At 32.5% G+C, this 17,498-nt stretch overlaps 1 protein-coding gene across 1 annotated transcript; it reads left to right on the top strand.

The window, feature by feature from the left end:
* The first annotated feature begins 43 nt into the window (after positions 1 to 43).
* LOC131994920 (hormone receptor 4-like) lies at positions 44 to 10,450 on the top strand. The gene is made up of 2 exons (XM_059362069.1): positions 44 to 732; positions 9,914 to 10,450. Exon 1 carries the CDS (start codon positions 44 to 46, stop codon positions 680 to 682), a length of 639 nt encoding a protein of 212 aa, XP_059218052.1. The 3' UTR covers positions 683 to 732; positions 9,914 to 10,450.
* Positions 10,451 to 17,498: the final 7,048 nt, after the last annotated feature.

The raw sequence follows: 17,498 nt of genomic DNA, 5'->3' as shown, positions 1-17,498 counted from the left end.
TGCACAAACGAACTCCTGCGCCTCAAATGCCGCCGGCACCACTATGACGGCAACGTCTGGTGGGACGGCCAAACAAACAACGTCCACAAGACGCAATTCAGCGCATATGCTGAATATGCATGACTTTCGCAAAAAACTTAATGTGGCCGCTGCCTTGCGCCACCACCAGCAGCAACAGCAACAGCAGCATCATCCAACACATCACCACCATCATGCATTACAACATCCGCACCATGCCAATGCCATGTCTATATTCCAGCAACAAGCGGCCAATATAAGACCTCCTCCGCATCTCATGAATAACTGGAATCTCTTGAATCCCAGCAATTTTTCGAATGGCAGAGTGGGGGGAGGACCCCAATTGCCACCGCCCTTAATGCATGGCAGTGGAGGTGCGGCTGGTGCTGGTGGTATTATCGGCAGCGGAGCCAATGGCAACCGTCATAGTAACCTGCCGCCCTCACATCTAAATCGCAATGCAGCATTATTTGGTAGCGTTGCAGTGATGGCACCCCGTTTCAATGTTCCGCCGCCACCTATGCATGCCAATCTACCGTCCCAGCAGCAGCAGCAACAACAACAACACCCACAACAACAACAACAACAACAACAGCATTATAATAATACGTCAAACGCAACGTCACCCTTTGACTTTTATAATCAAAAACTTCTAATGAATTGATACCAGAACCTTAATACCTATCTACCTAACCTCTACTACTATCCCCCTCGGTAAGAGCCATACTTTTTTGCTGAGCAATAATTTTTTTCATGAATTTCAAAAAAAAAAAAAATATATTCAGCTTTTAACCTACAAATGGCAGAAAGTTTATTTTCTTCCTTAGGTTGAATTTTGTCTTTTTTCATAAATTTTTATAAAGGTTAATGGGCTTTAAAAACAAATTCTTAAACTTGTGCTCTCTCTTAAACCATTTTGCTACTCTCAAATGAAAAAAAAAAAAACAAAAATATTTGCTGAATTTTTTTTTTTAATTTAAACACAAAATCGCACTTAAAAAGCGTACTTAATGTTAATAACAAAACCAATCCAGAACATACTCCATCGTATGCCAAACCGTATTTCCATAAACCTCACACCACCCTATGCTCTCTGTAAAATACTTTTAAAAACACTTCTTGTATTCTCTCCATGATTTTTGTGCAGGCACATGATATTTTATAAAGGATTCTCCTTTTCCACAAGGATCGTTTTCTTAACGATTTTTCTTATTTTTTTTTTTTTGTATTTATTTTTTTTACATACTCCAACCGTTGATTTTATGTTTAACCATTTATAAAATTTATTATAATTTTTTTTATTATATAGTTGTATGTACTATAATATATTAAGTTGCCATATATATATTATTTTTTTTTTAATACTAAGTTTGTATATTATAATTTTTTTTATAAAAAATAACCGTATCCACTAGAGCTTCCTTTGTTTTTTTTGTTTTGTTTAAATGCAAATTAAACCAAAAATAAGGATCAGTACCTTTTTTTGAAATACTCATTGCAATGAAACGTAAAAAAAACTATTTTTTTTATACCATAAATATTAATAATATGATTTTTTTACAAGTTGCATATATAGTTTATTTAGTTGGTATATATATAAAGTATTCTTTATTTTTTTTTATTTTATTAATTTTATGTTTTCTGCATATTTAATAAAAGTTATACTGTGGTAATTTTCTATTAAAAAAAAAACAAAGCAATATTTTTTCCCCCATTTAAAAATAATTTACAGGGCTGGGTTTCAAAGCAATTTCGTATTTGTTCAGTTTAAAAACAAAAAACAAATTAAATTAGTTTATGTTTCTCAATAACATTTTCATTTAAAGTTAATTTTTAATTTAATTTTTTTTTTTAATTAATTTACGAAGTGTATTTGGTCTAAAATATTGATGATTTATTGAATTTTTTATCTTTTTTGTATTAAAATTAAAAAAAAAAATCTCTTGGTGTGAAGGACCCATTAAACTTTAACCATTACAAGAGTTTAAACCATGCCATAATTACCAGTTAGTGTACCGTAAGCAGCTGAGTACAATTTTATATCGCGTTGAGAGGCAGTGTACTCTCAACGAGTTTTGGTTGTGTGTGTGTGTGTGTTGTAGTTAAGACCCATAACTCACACAACAACGAAAAATGGCACGAACTAGTAACATGCTCAAAATCAGAGTAAAGTAGTAGTATCTGTCAAATCACTGATTTTGACAGATAGTGCACTCAATATTTTGTTGTTGGGCAAATGTCACTACCTGTAAATGAATACCTGAATGGTTTAAACCAAGTTAAATTCATCTACAAAGAGTGTACCGCAAACAGCTGAGTAAAATGTTTTTTCCTGGACCACCCCTTCAAACATTTTCGATCCCCAAAAAATCTTACGCGCATCTTCTAGATGAAGGTTATGATCGCGGACGTCTAAGAGTCGTGGACGATTCCCCCTTCGTGAGGAGTTGTATCAAAAAGACAAATCTTCTGGAGTGTTCCGCGAATCTCCCAAATGAGTTGCTGAAGAGTAAGTCAGCAGAGCTTTGAAATATCTTAGAAACGCGCAAGAATCGTGTGGATGAGTAACAAAAGTATATTTTGGAATTATGCGTATTACTCATCTATCACACAGAGAAAAGTTAATACCAAACGTGCTCATTTCAATACCATACGGAATTAATTGTATTGGGTCCAAAATATTGAAATTTTGTTTCTTTTTTGTATTATAATTCAAAATTAAAAAAAAAAATCTCTTTGTGTGAAGAACCCATTGAAGTTTAACCATCACAAAAGTTTAAACTACGATAAATTCATTAACAGTTAGTGTACCGCAAACAGCTGAGTACAATTTTTTCTTCTGAAGCACCCCTACAAACATTTTCGATCACCAACAAGTCATCCGCAAATCTTCTATATGAAGTTTATGATCGCAGATGAGCTCGTCTAAGAGTCGTGGACAATTCTCCCTTCGTGAGGAGTTGTATCCTAAAGACGAATCCTAAAGAGTGTTCCGCGAATTTTTCAAATAAGTTGCTGAAGAGTAAGTCAGCAGAGCTTTGAAAGATCTTAGAAACGCGCAAGAATCGTGTGGATTAGTAACAAAAGTGTCTTTTGGAATTATGCGTATTACTCGTCTACCACACAGAGAAAAGTTAATACCAAACGTGCTCATTTCAATACCATACGGTATCGTTAGTAAAGCAACACCATATGGTACAAAAACAAAACCGGATGGTATGGATGAAACTAAAATGATAAGTACTGTAAAATCTGCATCTTTTGGGTGCCGGGCCATAAAGAATAAGGGGAAATGAAAGGGCAGACGATTTGGCGGTGAAGGCCAGAGGACTGCCGTCAATAAACTTGGTTAACTCGAAGCCTTTCGGGTCAACCAGGTCCGAGTTAAGGGACTCGGCGACGAATGCGTATGCAACATTGTGTAACAGCGAAACGGTCGGTAGGACGGCGAAAATCCTATGGGGGAATCCAGATTGTGAAAAGACGAGGCTATTACTGAAAGGAAGTAAGAAGGAGGTCAGTATAGCTATTGGTATCATAGCGGGACACATAGGACTACGAGCTCTCTTATATAAAATCGGTGCGGCAAGAGATAGCAGATTATGAGACATTGAACATTTCCTTTGTTGCCGGGCGGCTTTGGCGTCTAACAGTTACCGGCACTTAGGTGGGGGCACAATACCAGACATGAACCAACTAAGGGGAGTGGTATTGAAAACATTTAAGGATTTTGTAAGTAGCAGGAATTCCTAACTTAAACTTTTCTTTTTAGAGGTTACTCTATAGTTTTTAGAGCGCACAACAAACCGATTACTGGCTTAGGTATATGTCCATAGTGTCATGGGGCGTATTAATATCTGCACCCTCTTTTAAACCTAATGTAACCTAGTACTGTTTGGCACTAGCCTTATTACCGAGCTGGTATTGGTTTTAATACCAATCTGTTATTCACTGTTTTTTTTTTGTTGGAGGCCACCGTAGCGCAGAGGTTAGCATGTCCGCCTATGACGCTGAACGTCTGGGTTCAAATGCTGGCAGGACCATCAGGCAATTTATAGTGACGCAGCGACATGCCGCTACTATTTTGCAGAAAGAACTCAGTGCCATTTCTACGAAATTCGTTCGCATTTTCTTTGTCACCATTTGTATACCCTCCACCATAGGATGGGGGTATACTAATTTCGTCATTTATTTTGTAACTACTCGAAATATTCGTCTAAGACCCCATAAAGTATATATATTCTTGATGGACATGACATTTTAAGTCGATCTACCCATGTCCGTCCGTCAGTCCGTCTGTCTGTCGAAAGCATGCTAACTTCCGAAGGAGTAATGCTAGCCACTTGAAATTTTGCACAAATACTTTTCATTAGTGTAGGTTAGTTGGGATGTAAATGGACCATATCGGTCCATGTTTTGACTGATAGATGGAGCCTCTAGAGGGCGCAATTCTTATCCCATTTGGCTGAAATTTGGCATGACGTGTTTCGGTATGACTTCCAACAACAGTGCTAAGTATGGTAGAAATCGGTCCATAACCTGATATAGCTGTCATATAAACCGATCTGGGGTCTTGACTTCTTCAGCCTCTAGAGGGCGCAATTCCTATCCGATTTGGCTAAAATTTTGCACTACGCGTTTTGTTGTGATTATCAACAAATGTGCTAGGTATGGTTTAAATAAGTTCATAACCTGATATAGCTGCCATATATACCGATCTGGGATCTTGACTTCTTGAGATTCTAAAAGGCGTAATTATTATCCAATTTGGCTGAAATTTTAAACAACGGCTTCTCCCATAACCTCCAACGTACGTATCAAATGCGGTCCAAATCGGTCTATAGTCTGATACAGCTCCCATATAAACCCATCTCCTTTTCTTTCTTCTAGAGCCTCTAGAGGGCGCAATTCCTATCCGATTTGGCTGAAATTTGCCATGACGCGATTTGTATTTTCATCATTATAACACTGTTTCGTTACTTATGTGTTGAGTATCAAAATATCAGAAAAAATCACAGCTGTGTTATCAAGCCTTTGACATTTAGATGTACTGCAAAATCAAAACAAAAAAATTTTACTCAGCTATTCGCATGACTAACCTTATAAGTGCATCCTGACCTTACTACCAGCTTTTATTTTGGTTAAAGTTGCTACCACACGATATTTGCGATATTTCACAGTTTTTTTCACTATTTTTTTTATATCAAGTTTCACTGTGAAAACTGAACTTAATACCACCTTAAATATAAAAAAAAATTTTTGCCGGTTTTATTTTGGTCCTTGTAGTCAAGTTATCGTCTATGATATCTCATGTTATCGATGGCTTTTATGCTTCTAACAAAATATGACTGGCCTTTTATAGAGCATACAAAATAATAAAATTACACCAAAAGTATTTGGAAACAGCAAAACATGTATTATGTTCCATAGAAAAGACTAACATTCAGCCATAAACCAAAACAAAAAAAAAAAACAGTTATTTTTTTATTAATTTAAACAACCAAATTTTACAACCACCACCTATAACAAACAACTAAAACCAGTTAACAATAAAAAAAAATACAAAAAAAAAATGCCCACCGCTTGACCGAAGAAATAAAATAAAAAAATACCAAACAAAAATTTAATTTAAATGCAAAAAAATTTTAAATTTTCCTTGTTTAGCGTTTAAACACCATTAATGAGGTTTTTTAAATGCAAAAAAAGTAAATTTATGTATATTTTTATTAAAATGTTGCCAGAGATGTTGCCAACAACATGTTGATAAACATGGAAAATGGAAATGTAAGTTTTTTTAAGCAAAAATATGCTAATGTTCCTAGCCTTCATTGCTAGCATTTAAGCAAAAATATGCTAGAAATGTTGCTAGCCTTCATTGAAAATTCCGACAACATGTTAGCTTAAATTATTTTTCCCAGCAACCATATCCTTTATAAAAATGTTTCCCAAGGAGTTGCCATCTAATTTCGAGAATCAGCAACTTGGTCAAGAAATGTTTCTGTGGCAATTTAGCAATCTTCCAAATCTTTGAAAGATGTTGCTAGCCTTCATTGAGAATTCAAGCAACATGTTTATAAACATAAAAAGAATAATTAACTTTAAATAAAATAAACATGTTTCTAAAGAAAAATTTTTAATGATTGTCTGTAGTCCAAGGGAAATTTAATGAATACCCAAAAATCTCTTTACTGGGAATTTCAGCACCGTGTTGATATTCTTTTAATATCTCAGCAACATGTTGATAAACATTAATATTTACTTTTCATGTATGTACTTCAAAGTTTTTATTCAAACTAACTACCTGAAACCTTTCAAAAATATTAACAATTTTTTTTCAAAATATTTTGGTGTAATTTTTTTCAAAAATTCAATAAAAAGAACAAAACATTAGACCTAAAAATTTTTAAATTTAATAATATTTCCTTTTTGTTTCTTATTTCTGTTTTATGGACATACAATTTCTCCTACTCTAGACTCAAAGTTAAAATCACAAAACCTATACCAACCATTCCATTAAGAATATTTTCATCATCGAAAGCGGTTTCATACGAATAATACCGCAATTTTGTCTCCACCCCCTACACCAAAGGCAAAGCATGATGAAAATGTTTTTTTTCTATTTCTTAAGATAAATTTGTAAAAAAAAATATAATAAAATAATTAAAACTAAGCTTAAAACAGTTAAAATAATAACTTAAACTTATTCATTTGGCCTTATATATTAAAATAAAACAAAAACTTAATATAATTAATTTAATATTAGTTTTACCAAGAAAACAAATTGAATTGGAGAAAACTAAAATCCAAAATAAACCTAATTATTAGTATAAAATAATATATAAATTAAGAGATTTCTCGTAAATCAAAAATATTTAAAGAAGAAGACAAAAACTTAAAAAACAAAATACCAAAAAAAGTTGTGTTGTAATTTAAACAAAAAAAAAAAGATATATATATAATAATAATAGAGTATAATTATAGATAAAAAAAACTTCTAAGGACAATAAAAACATATACCAAAACAAGAAAATCCAAATACACAAATTTATACAAAAATACATCTCGTACACCAAAATACATTTAAATAAATACAGAGAGAATTTCAAAAAATATATATTCTGGAAAGTATAATTTGATATAATTTTGCAATGGAGTGACGTTATCGATAACTTTTAACATAAATATAATGACTAGTCAAGAGAACACATGTTTGGAGAATTAAAATTTAAAATAAATATTCATCAAGATATAATTTAATATGACTTTTTAATGGCAAAGTGTTATCGATAACTTTTAAAAGCTGATAAATAAAATAAAATTATCGATAAATTTTTAATTAAACTAAATAGATTTTTTCAATTTATAAATTCTCTGTTTAAACATTTTTAAAATTACATTTTTCTCAAGTTTTGTGATGATATCGATAAAGAATGGAAATGATAAATTATCGATAACCATAGAGAATGTATGAAAAGAAAGAGAAAAGAAAGAAAGTGATAACATAAACATTATTTAGAAAATTTAGTAAACTTTTTATGATTTACCTCCTTGGTAAATGTAATCGATAACACATAAATATTTTTTTATTGTTTAGTAAATTTTTTTTACAAACAAAAATGTTAAATTTAAAGTAACATTTTTGTTTGTGAAACATCACAAACAAAAATGTTACTTTATTTTTAAAGATTCTCCATGAAATGTGTTATCGATAACTGATAAAACAAAACAGCTGACAGCTTTAAAATTATATTATAAATGGTTATTAAAGCCAACTTTTTGTCTTACTTTAATTTCAGATTTAAAAATAAATTCCCTCCCATTTTTATCATATTATCGATAAATCTTATTTATCAATATAAGTTTTTTTTTGAAAATTTTTACCTTTTTCCAGTTGAAAATACAAAAAATCGCAATAACAACGAATCAACAATAGCATTATTGCAGTTTGTTGTTATCGATAATTCTCATCTATCAATGCACAAATATTTGTTTTATTGTTAAGTAAATTTTTTTCGCTTCTCATTTCACAAACAAAAATGTGGCTTTATTTTTTATGATTCTCCATGAAATGTGTTATCGATAACTCACCAAACAAAACAGCTGACGGTTCAATAATATATTGTTAATGATTATTAAAGCCAACTATTTGTCTCACTTTTATTGCTTCATTCAAGCTTCATTCAGATTCAAAAATATTTAATAACTGAATTCCCTCCCATTTTTATCATGTTATCGATAATTGTAGTTTATCGATATTTTTTTTTTTTTGAAAACTTTTATCTTTTTCCAGTTGAAAATAAAAAAAATCGCGATTAAAACGAATAAACAATAGCATTATTGCAATTTGTTGTTATCGATAATTCTCATTTATCAATGCACAAATATTTGTTTTATTGTTTAGTACATTTTCTTCGTTTCTCATTTCACAAACAAAAATTTTGCTTTATTTTTTATGATTCTCCATGAAATGTGTTATCGATAACTCCTAAAACAAAACATCTGACGCTTCAATAATATATTGTAATTGGTTATTAAGGCCAACTTTTTGTCACCCTTTTATTGCAGATTCAAAAATATTTAATAACTAAATTCCCTCCCATTTTTATCATGTTATCGATAATTCTTATTTATCGATTTAAGATTTTTTTTGAAAATTTTTATCTTTTTCCAGTTGAAAATACAAAAAATCGCAACAACAACGATTAAACAATAGCATTATTGCAATTTGCTCTTATCGATAATTCTCACTTACCAATGCACAAATATTTGTTTTATTGTTTAGTACATTTTTTTCGCTTCTCATTTCACAAACAAAAATTTTGCTTTATTTTTTATGATTCTCCATGAAATGTGCTATCGATAACTGATAAAACAAAACAGCTGACGTTTTAAAATTATATTCTTTATGGTTATTAAGGCCAAATTTTTGTTTTAATTAAATATCAGATTTGAAAATATTAATATCATGTTATCGATAATATATATATCATGTTATCGATAATTCTTATTTATCGATAACAATTTTTTTTTAATTTTTACCTTTTCCCAGTTGAAAATACATTTTTATGATGTTATCGATAATTCTTATTTATCGATATAGGTTTTTTTTGAAATTTTTTACCTTTTTCCAATTGAAAATACAAAAAATCGCCACAACAACGAATAAACAATAGCATTAAACTTCCAACTAGCATCCTTATACTTGCCCCGCCAACCCATTTCTGTGTTTTTCCACACAAAACAAACAAAACAACAAGGTTTCCAAAACAACGAAAAAAAAGTAAAGAAATTTAACTCAAGCACCACCATTTTTATCTATTTATACTCTCTCTCTCTCCCTCTCTCTTTCTCCGCCTTTCTCTAAATATCTATCTTTCATCAGTAATGCATTTATTTATTTCTAAAAAACCAAAAATGTTTAAATTTACAACATAACCTTAAATTATTTTTAGTTTTTTTTTTTAAGGAAAAAAAATTTTGTTTCAACACAAAATCTACACACAAAAGCTAGAAAAATCCAAAGACACTCTTGTACTATAAACACAAAGAAAATGAATTACACTTGAAATTTATTCAATAAAATAACTTTAATCGATACCAAGAAACCAAACCAAACAAAAACAAATACTAAATTTAGATGTAACAAAAAAAAAACAAAAACAACAACTTAATTCTTAAAACTCAAATTTAGCATAATTTTTCGCTTTAACACAATAACACTAAGAACTTAAGAAAGAAAGAAAAACTGTTATAATTTTTAAGCTTTTCTGTAAACGTCCCCCTGTCTTAAATTCCTCTCCATATCCTTATAATACAAAATAATATTTCTCTCTTGAATATACAAAAACAAAACCAAAAAAACAAGGAACTATACAATTTTATGTTTTTTCCTTAGGGCCTTATTAAATGATGAAACAAGAAGAAAAGAACAAACCAAACCACAATACATAAAATTAAAAAATAAATTGTTATTTAAAATAATTATTTTTTTTTATAATTTTATAATCGGTATTTTCTCATGAAATACTTTGTTATTTTCCTTATTTACCTTCCTTTGTACATAAAAACTTTCATGAAAAATAAACTCAAAACACCCACAAATATGTATTATTTTTATAAAAATACATGCTACTCTTATTTTTTTATATATAAATTGTTTTTTTTTTAAGTTTTGTGTTTTACTATTTTTTTTGTAACATCTGTTTAGTTATAATTTTGTATTTTTTTTATAATTGAACTAGTTATATGAATTAGAAAAAAACCAAATAATAATATTAAGTGTTTAAGGTGTTATATATAAAAGAAAATAATAAAAAAAGAAGAACAAAAATAAAAACAATGCCATAAAAAAACAACCAAAGTATATTATTCTATACATAATTCTATGTATTTTAATCAAAATTGTAAGAATTTTTTGTCATTCATATTATATATAAATATTATATATATATTATTATAAAAAATTTACAAAAATTATTATAATTATAAAATTTACAATTAAACTGGAAAAATCCAACAAAAAATATTAATGAAAAACAAACAAAAAAAAACAAGAAAAAATGCCACAAAAAATTAATAAAATCTTTATTGAAAAATTTAAATACATCTGAGTTATTATTTCAAGAACATTGGCTAAGGGAGCCGTTGTGATGATCGTGGGGCCTAATGGTGGGGGCTCAATGCCATAACAATACATTCGACTTTATATGAAACAACTTTATGTTTTGCCTTGGGGGAGGCTCATTCCCGGAAACAGTGCTCCTTATACTACTGGTCTTTGCTGTGATTGAATAGAACTCAGGACCTTTGTTCTCTTCTATTGTAACAACAAGTTTACCTCTGTTTACTAGAGCACAGTGACCCTGGGGTCAAGATCTATTACAGAAATAAGAAATAGTGACAGAGAAATGGAAAGTTACAACTTGATCGAAGCGCTACGTCTCCAGGAGTGGTTCTTATCCAGAAACCATGATTTTATGGAGGAATGGTTCTTGGACTTCTCCAGGAGTGGTTCTAATCCAGGAACCATGAGTGTGTGGAGTAATAGTTCCTGGACTAAGAATACCGCGATTTAAATTACCAACGGATACGGGGAATGCGTCACACCGAGCCTGTATTCTTGCATAGAGTAGTCTAAATGTTTTTCTTCTTCAGTCGCTAAGCAATGAAGTTTCAGTAGTAGCCAGCCTTGAAATTATTAAGTCTCATTACTGGCTGGCTTCTCCATATACACTGATAACAATTTTGAAAAACAACAACTTTGGTTGAAATAACTACTACAGAATTTGCTAATTTTCCTGCAACAATTTATTTTGAATCTCAACTATCCAAAGTACAAATTTGTTGTTGACAGGCACTTTTTGCCAGCCAACATATAACAACAACAGCAATATATCCATAAGCAAGACAAACAGTCGCTAAGCATTCACTGTTTCAATTTTCAGCGAAATCGGATAAAAAATAAAGCTTTTATGGGCTTTAAACCCTTTATCGGCAGATTGGACTATATGCCAGCTATATCTGAATATAGTCCGATCTGAACCATATTTGGGTCCTTTGCTGGGAGGCCTAAAACTACTCACAGTTTCAAATTTCAGCGAAATCGGATAAAAAATAAAGCTTTTATGGGCTTCCAACCTTTATCGGCAAATCGGTCTATACGTCAGCTATATCTAAATATTGTCCGATCTGAACAATATTTGGGTCCTACGTTGGGAGGCCTAAAGCTACTCATTGTTTCACTTTTCACCGAAATCGGTTTAAAAATAAAGCTTTTATGGGCTCCAGACCCTTTATCGGCAGATCGGTCTATATGGCAGCTATATCTAAATATAGTCCGATCTGAACAATATTTGGGTCCTATTTTGGGTGGCTTAAAACTACTCCCTGTTTCAAATTTCAGCGAAATCGGTTAAAAAATAATGGTTTTATGGGCTCCAGACCCTTAATCGAGAGATCGGTCTGTGTGGCAGCTATATCTAGATATAGTCCGATCTAAACCATCTGTTAAAAAATAAAGCTCAATATCTCAATTTTTGAAGGCTGTAGAACGATTACAACAGACGGAGGGACAGACGGATAGACGGGCAGACATACGGACATCGGACATTTTACGACGATCCGAAATAAAGAGTGATTTGTTAAGAGCTTGATAACTTTTTTTTAAAAAAAAACGCATAAAATTTGCAAAATCTCATCGGTTCTTTATTTGAAACGTTAGATTGGTCCATGACATTTACTTTTTGAAGATAATTTCATTTAAATGTTGACCGCGGCTGCGTCTTAGGTGGTCCATTCGGAAAGTCCAATTTTGGGCAACTTTTTCGAGCATTTCGGCCGGAATAGCCCGAATTTCTTCGGAAATGTTGTCTTCCAAAGCTGGAATAGTTGCTGGCTTATTTCTGTAGACTTTAGACTTGACGTAGCCCCACAAAAAATAGTCTAAAGGCGTCAAATCGCATGATCTTGGTGGCCAACTTACCAGTCCATTTCTTGAGATGAATTGTTCTCCGAAGTTTTCCCTCAAAATGGCCATAGAATCGCGAGCTGTGTGGCATGTAGCGCCATCTTGTTGAAACCACATGTCAACCAAGTTCAGTTCTTCCATTTTTGGCAACAAAAAGTTTGTTAGCATCGAACGATAGCGATCGCCATTCACCGTAACGTTGCGTCCAACAGCATCTTTGAAAAAATACGGTCCAATGATTCCACCAGCGTACAAACCACACCAAACAGTGCATTTTTCGGGATGCATGGGCAGTTCTTGAACGGCTTCTGGTTGCTCTTCACTCCAAATGCGGCAATTTTGCTTATTTACGTAGCCATTCAACCAGAAATGAGCCTCATCGCTGAACAAAATTTGTCGATAAAAAAGCGGATTTTATGCCAACTTTTCTAGGGCCCATTCACTGAAAATTCGACGTTGTGGCAGATCGTTCGGCTTCAGTTCTTGCACGAGCTGTATTTTATACGGTTTTACACCAAGATCTTTGCGTAAAATCTTCCATGTGGTCGAATAACACAAACCCAATTGCTGCGAACGGCGACGAATCGACATTTCACGGTCTTCAGCAACACTCTCAGAAACAGACGCAATATTCTCTTCTGTACGCACTGTACGCATTCGTGTGGTTGGTTTAATGTCCAATAAAGTAAACTGAGTGCGAAACTTGGTCACAATCGCATTAATTGTTTGCTCACTTGGTCGATTATGTAGACCATAAATCGGACGTAAAGCGCGAAACACATTTCGAACCGAACACTGATTTTGGTAATAAAATTCAATGATTTGCAAGCGTTGCTCGTTAGTAAGTCTATTCATGATGAAATGTCAAAGCATACTGAGCATCTTTCTCTTTGACACCATGTCTGAAATCCCACGTGATCTGTCAAATACTAATGCATGAAAATCCTAACCTCAAAAAAATCACCCTTTATATATACTTTGTAGGGTTAGAAATTGATTTTCCGATGTGTTGCGGAACGGAATGACAAAATGAATATACCCCTTATCCTACGTTGCACAGTGGGCCAAATGGCAAATAAGTCTACAACTTTTTATCTGTTGATTTTAGCCATACAAAATGTTCTAGACATTTGTAGAGGAGGACATAGGCTTTCAGAAAAGTGCTGTTGTTGGTCCATATCTTTAATACAGGGTGAGCTACAGGGTGTCAAAGTTGACCACTTTTGACTTCTCCAAGCTTCTGGGGGCCATAACTTTTGATCTACTCAACCGATTTACATGATTTAGGACTCTAGAGAAAGAGCTTGACAAGATCTAAAAAACTTATGCATAAAGTACCATGCCATCGTGTACTGTTAAGGAGTTATGAATTGTTTAATTTTAAAATATGAAAATTTGGCCTTGGTTTTTTTCAGTGTTTTTTAAATAACTCCGTCAATTTTAAAGCTATAAACTTCATACTTCACACAAATTATGCCAGCATATGTGTGCATAAAATACAAAAGGAATCACGTGAATATCTTTGGCGGTTTAAAAATGGCATCGTTTTCAATATGAAAAATATTTTTTTTGTCAAAAAATTGCAAAATTTTTCAAAAAAGATACTCCCATTTCCTTTAAGTTTTCGCAAACTTTGGCCATCAAAGCATTATCATTTCTTTCCATTTTCACAAAGTCGAGGTATTAAGAAAAGTTTTAAGTGCTAATTTGGCTAATTTCGATATCAAACAACACCGTTATCTTAAGACCAAAATGGCCAATTTTTTTACTAAACTTCAAAAGTTTCTCACTGGAAAAAAAGTTCCACGGGGATTTTTTCGCTTTTTTTGAACTTAAATGAAAGCTTAAAATGTTCCCAACATTTTAAGGTATGTCTCGCCATATCCTAGCCATAAATGAGATCGTAGCGATCAAAATACTGAAAAAAGTCAATTTTCAAGTAGTGCTATATTCATTGCTAAAAAACAAGTATTACGTCACATTTTATTGCAAAGATGTTAAATAAACTTTTATTTGGTAACACTTCTTCTACAAAACACAAAAAGAATCATGGAAATATCTCTATTCTATTCCATTTTATGGAACCGGCAATAAAAAAGTCAATTTTTCAAAAAAGTCGAATTTCCCAAATTTTGTTTTTGTTGTCCTAATTGCACATGACACACTATAGCCATATTTACGCAACATACCTTATCGTAAAGGAAATTTTCATACCTTTCCAACGATGTATAAAACATTTCTCAACTCGGATTCTATCTACTCTAAAATTCATTTACACTTCATTAAACTCTATATAAAAATGTCTATTTGTGAAATGGAACCTTATATGGGGCCTACACTAAAACATTGATAGATTTGCCCAGGGTTTACAATACAAATGTGTTAGAATAAAAAAAGGTCTCCTGCCAAAGTTTAAAAAAATTGGAATAAAAATATGTGTTTTAGAGCGAAAACACTTCGCATCGGCGTGCGTTTATATGTATATTAGCTACTCCCAAAATAGAAAAGCATTTTAGTTTTGTATTATTTGATTTTATTCTCTACCAAATAATCTAAGGTATCAAAATTTAAAAGCTCTTTAATTTGAATGGCATCGGGATCGTCCTTATCTATATCGTCACATATTTTTGGTAGCCATTTAGTTCTGATGCTGTATAGTACCGGATCAGACGATAACAATAAATATTGAAGTAAATCATAATTTTGGTTAAATTTGGTGCTCTTTCGGGTATTGAAAAGCCGGAACTGTTTAACATCTCTATTACGGGATTCCTGAGCTTCTTCTGTAAGTTCTCCTAACGGAAGTATGTTGTATTCCACAATTTCCTTGCCATGATGTAAGACTTTATGTACTGTCGGTGTTAAAGCTTTCCACGAATATAAATCAGATAAAATGTTTTTTGTGTCATTACTATAAGCTTCAAATTTGGTTGAATTTATCATCTTTTTGCTATTGATTACAGCCAAAATCACTTTGAATCGTCTTAGCAAGTGTTCATCAAGACCGGTTATTTTAGATGTCGATACGGGGTCCTCAAAAAACCGCCTTGCCGAGTTGCCATCATTTGTGCTTCCGTATCCGTAAAGAGGTTTATCTATTATAAGTCCCTTTTGTTTAAACTCCAACTGGATTCGATTCTTCTCTTCCTGCCTCATTTTGTGAAGATCTTGGTTGTTTCTAGCAGAGACATCGCGGTTTCCAGGGCTAGTCCGATATTTAAGGTCATACGATAAATGCAAACAATACTCCATGAATCGAATTCTACAGTGCAGGGGCGAAATACCGAAATTGAGCGCATTTTCGTTTACTAAATTTTCATCAGACTTGTCCTCGAATTGCCCATTCTTCTTGCCACAAATATTGCATCTCCAATTGGACATAACGCCAGTTAATGCGTTTGCCACCTTTCCATCGATCATAGTGAGTTGTAGTTGAAACGAAACTTTTATATTTCTTCCCAATTGGTTTATAACAATCATGGGTAATGCAGCAATTTCTTCCTTTATTTCGTTCACCAAAGATCGTGTTGTGTTCCGGTCTTCCTTTGTATACTCAAACCGAATTGGGCGACATAAATATTTTGACCCAGGTGTTCTATTTATCCATATATCTTGAAATGCATTTTCTTTCGATGATGAAGATTGGTCCTTGTACAATCTCATTCTCAATGGTACTAATGATGCCATGAAAATTGATGCGAAGTTGGCATCTATTTCTGTTTGTTGCTTATATTCGGAAAATCCAGATGATCCATCACAACCCCATTTGCTGATCAAAACCACTTCGGAATTATTACATGTGTTCAACTGTTCTTCAGTAAAATTAGAAATAATTCTAACAGCTGTATTTTCAACAAGATCAGCAAGTTTCACTCTTGCTTTTAATTCGTCCACGTATATATTTGATGGCACCATTTTCGTCCTGGTGTTGTACAATTTATGTTTTGAGGGTAAACAACCCCATCCTTTTTCACGAAGAGCCTTCCTCATTGTTGAGTATTTGTTTCTTGAGAGGCCTAGGTTCAAAATCAGGGCCAGTGCATCTTCCTCCGTGAATTCTGTAGTCGATTTTGGAGTTGGAATACTTTCTACCATTCTCTTTACCCTTTTCGGAGATGCTAATGGTAAAACATCGACAATTCGTCCAACATTTTTTGGTTGTGTTTTTAACAATGCTGTTTTGAACGTATCTTTTATTAAATTTGGCGGATGTGCCGCCAATAGTTCCTCTTGTTTTTTCTTTTTGGTTTTCTCCGTAACTTCGTCGTATGCTTTGCTAGGCCGGCCGGGAATCAGCGGTTTAATTTCAATAAGTAGATCCGATTTCAGCCACTTCTCATACATTTTGAAAAACTTGATTTTTGCGAATGAACATTCTGGCAACCTTCTCTCAAATGATTTGTAGAATTTTTCAAGTTTGTCTAAAGCGTCTTTATTTAGCCTTATTCCATATATGTGGTCCAAAGTGTAAACAAGTTCCTTAAATGACTCCGTGTATGATTTGGAATCATTTTTGATGTCCCATACAATTTTCGAAAGAGTGGAATACTTCAGTATGACTTCCATAACTTATAAATGTCCTTTACGCCTCTACAAAATATAATGAAGAAAATTTGGATTTTGTTCAAATATTTATGCAATATATTCACAATTAATGACCCATTTCAGGTATCAGACGCAATCGTAAAAAGGGGTCCAAAGTGCCTCTTTTTACTTACTCTTCTATAATTATTTACCTGGACTCGAATTTGGTTAAAAAAAATGACAATGAATTTTTTATGGGTAGGTTTTTTCACATTCATTGATACGGTGGATTTCCTGGGAATTCGACATAGCGAAACAGGTAACATTTGTCTGCATCAAATCTTAACACAAATATATATATATATGCAGGTATATTTCTAGGTTACTTTTTATTCAAAAATCATCAGCTTACATTAAAAATAGATGTAGGTACTATACAAACGCACGCCGATGCGAAGTGTTTTCGCTCTAAAACACATATTTTTATTCC

Source organism: Stomoxys calcitrans, chromosome 2, assembly GCF_963082655.1.
Source record: "Stomoxys calcitrans chromosome 2, idStoCalc2.1, whole genome shotgun sequence".
In the NCBI taxonomy this organism is placed as follows: domain Eukaryota; kingdom Metazoa; phylum Arthropoda; class Insecta; order Diptera; family Muscidae; genus Stomoxys; species Stomoxys calcitrans.
Note: the sequence above shows the minus strand (reverse complement) of the source record. Positions and strands in the feature narration are given on the sequence as shown.

What these genes read in the sequence shown, in the direction of transcription:
- LOC131994920 (XM_059362069.1), top strand. Translation starts at nt 44, where the DNA reads ATGACGGCAACGTCTGGTGGGACGGCCAAACAAACAACGTCCACAAGA.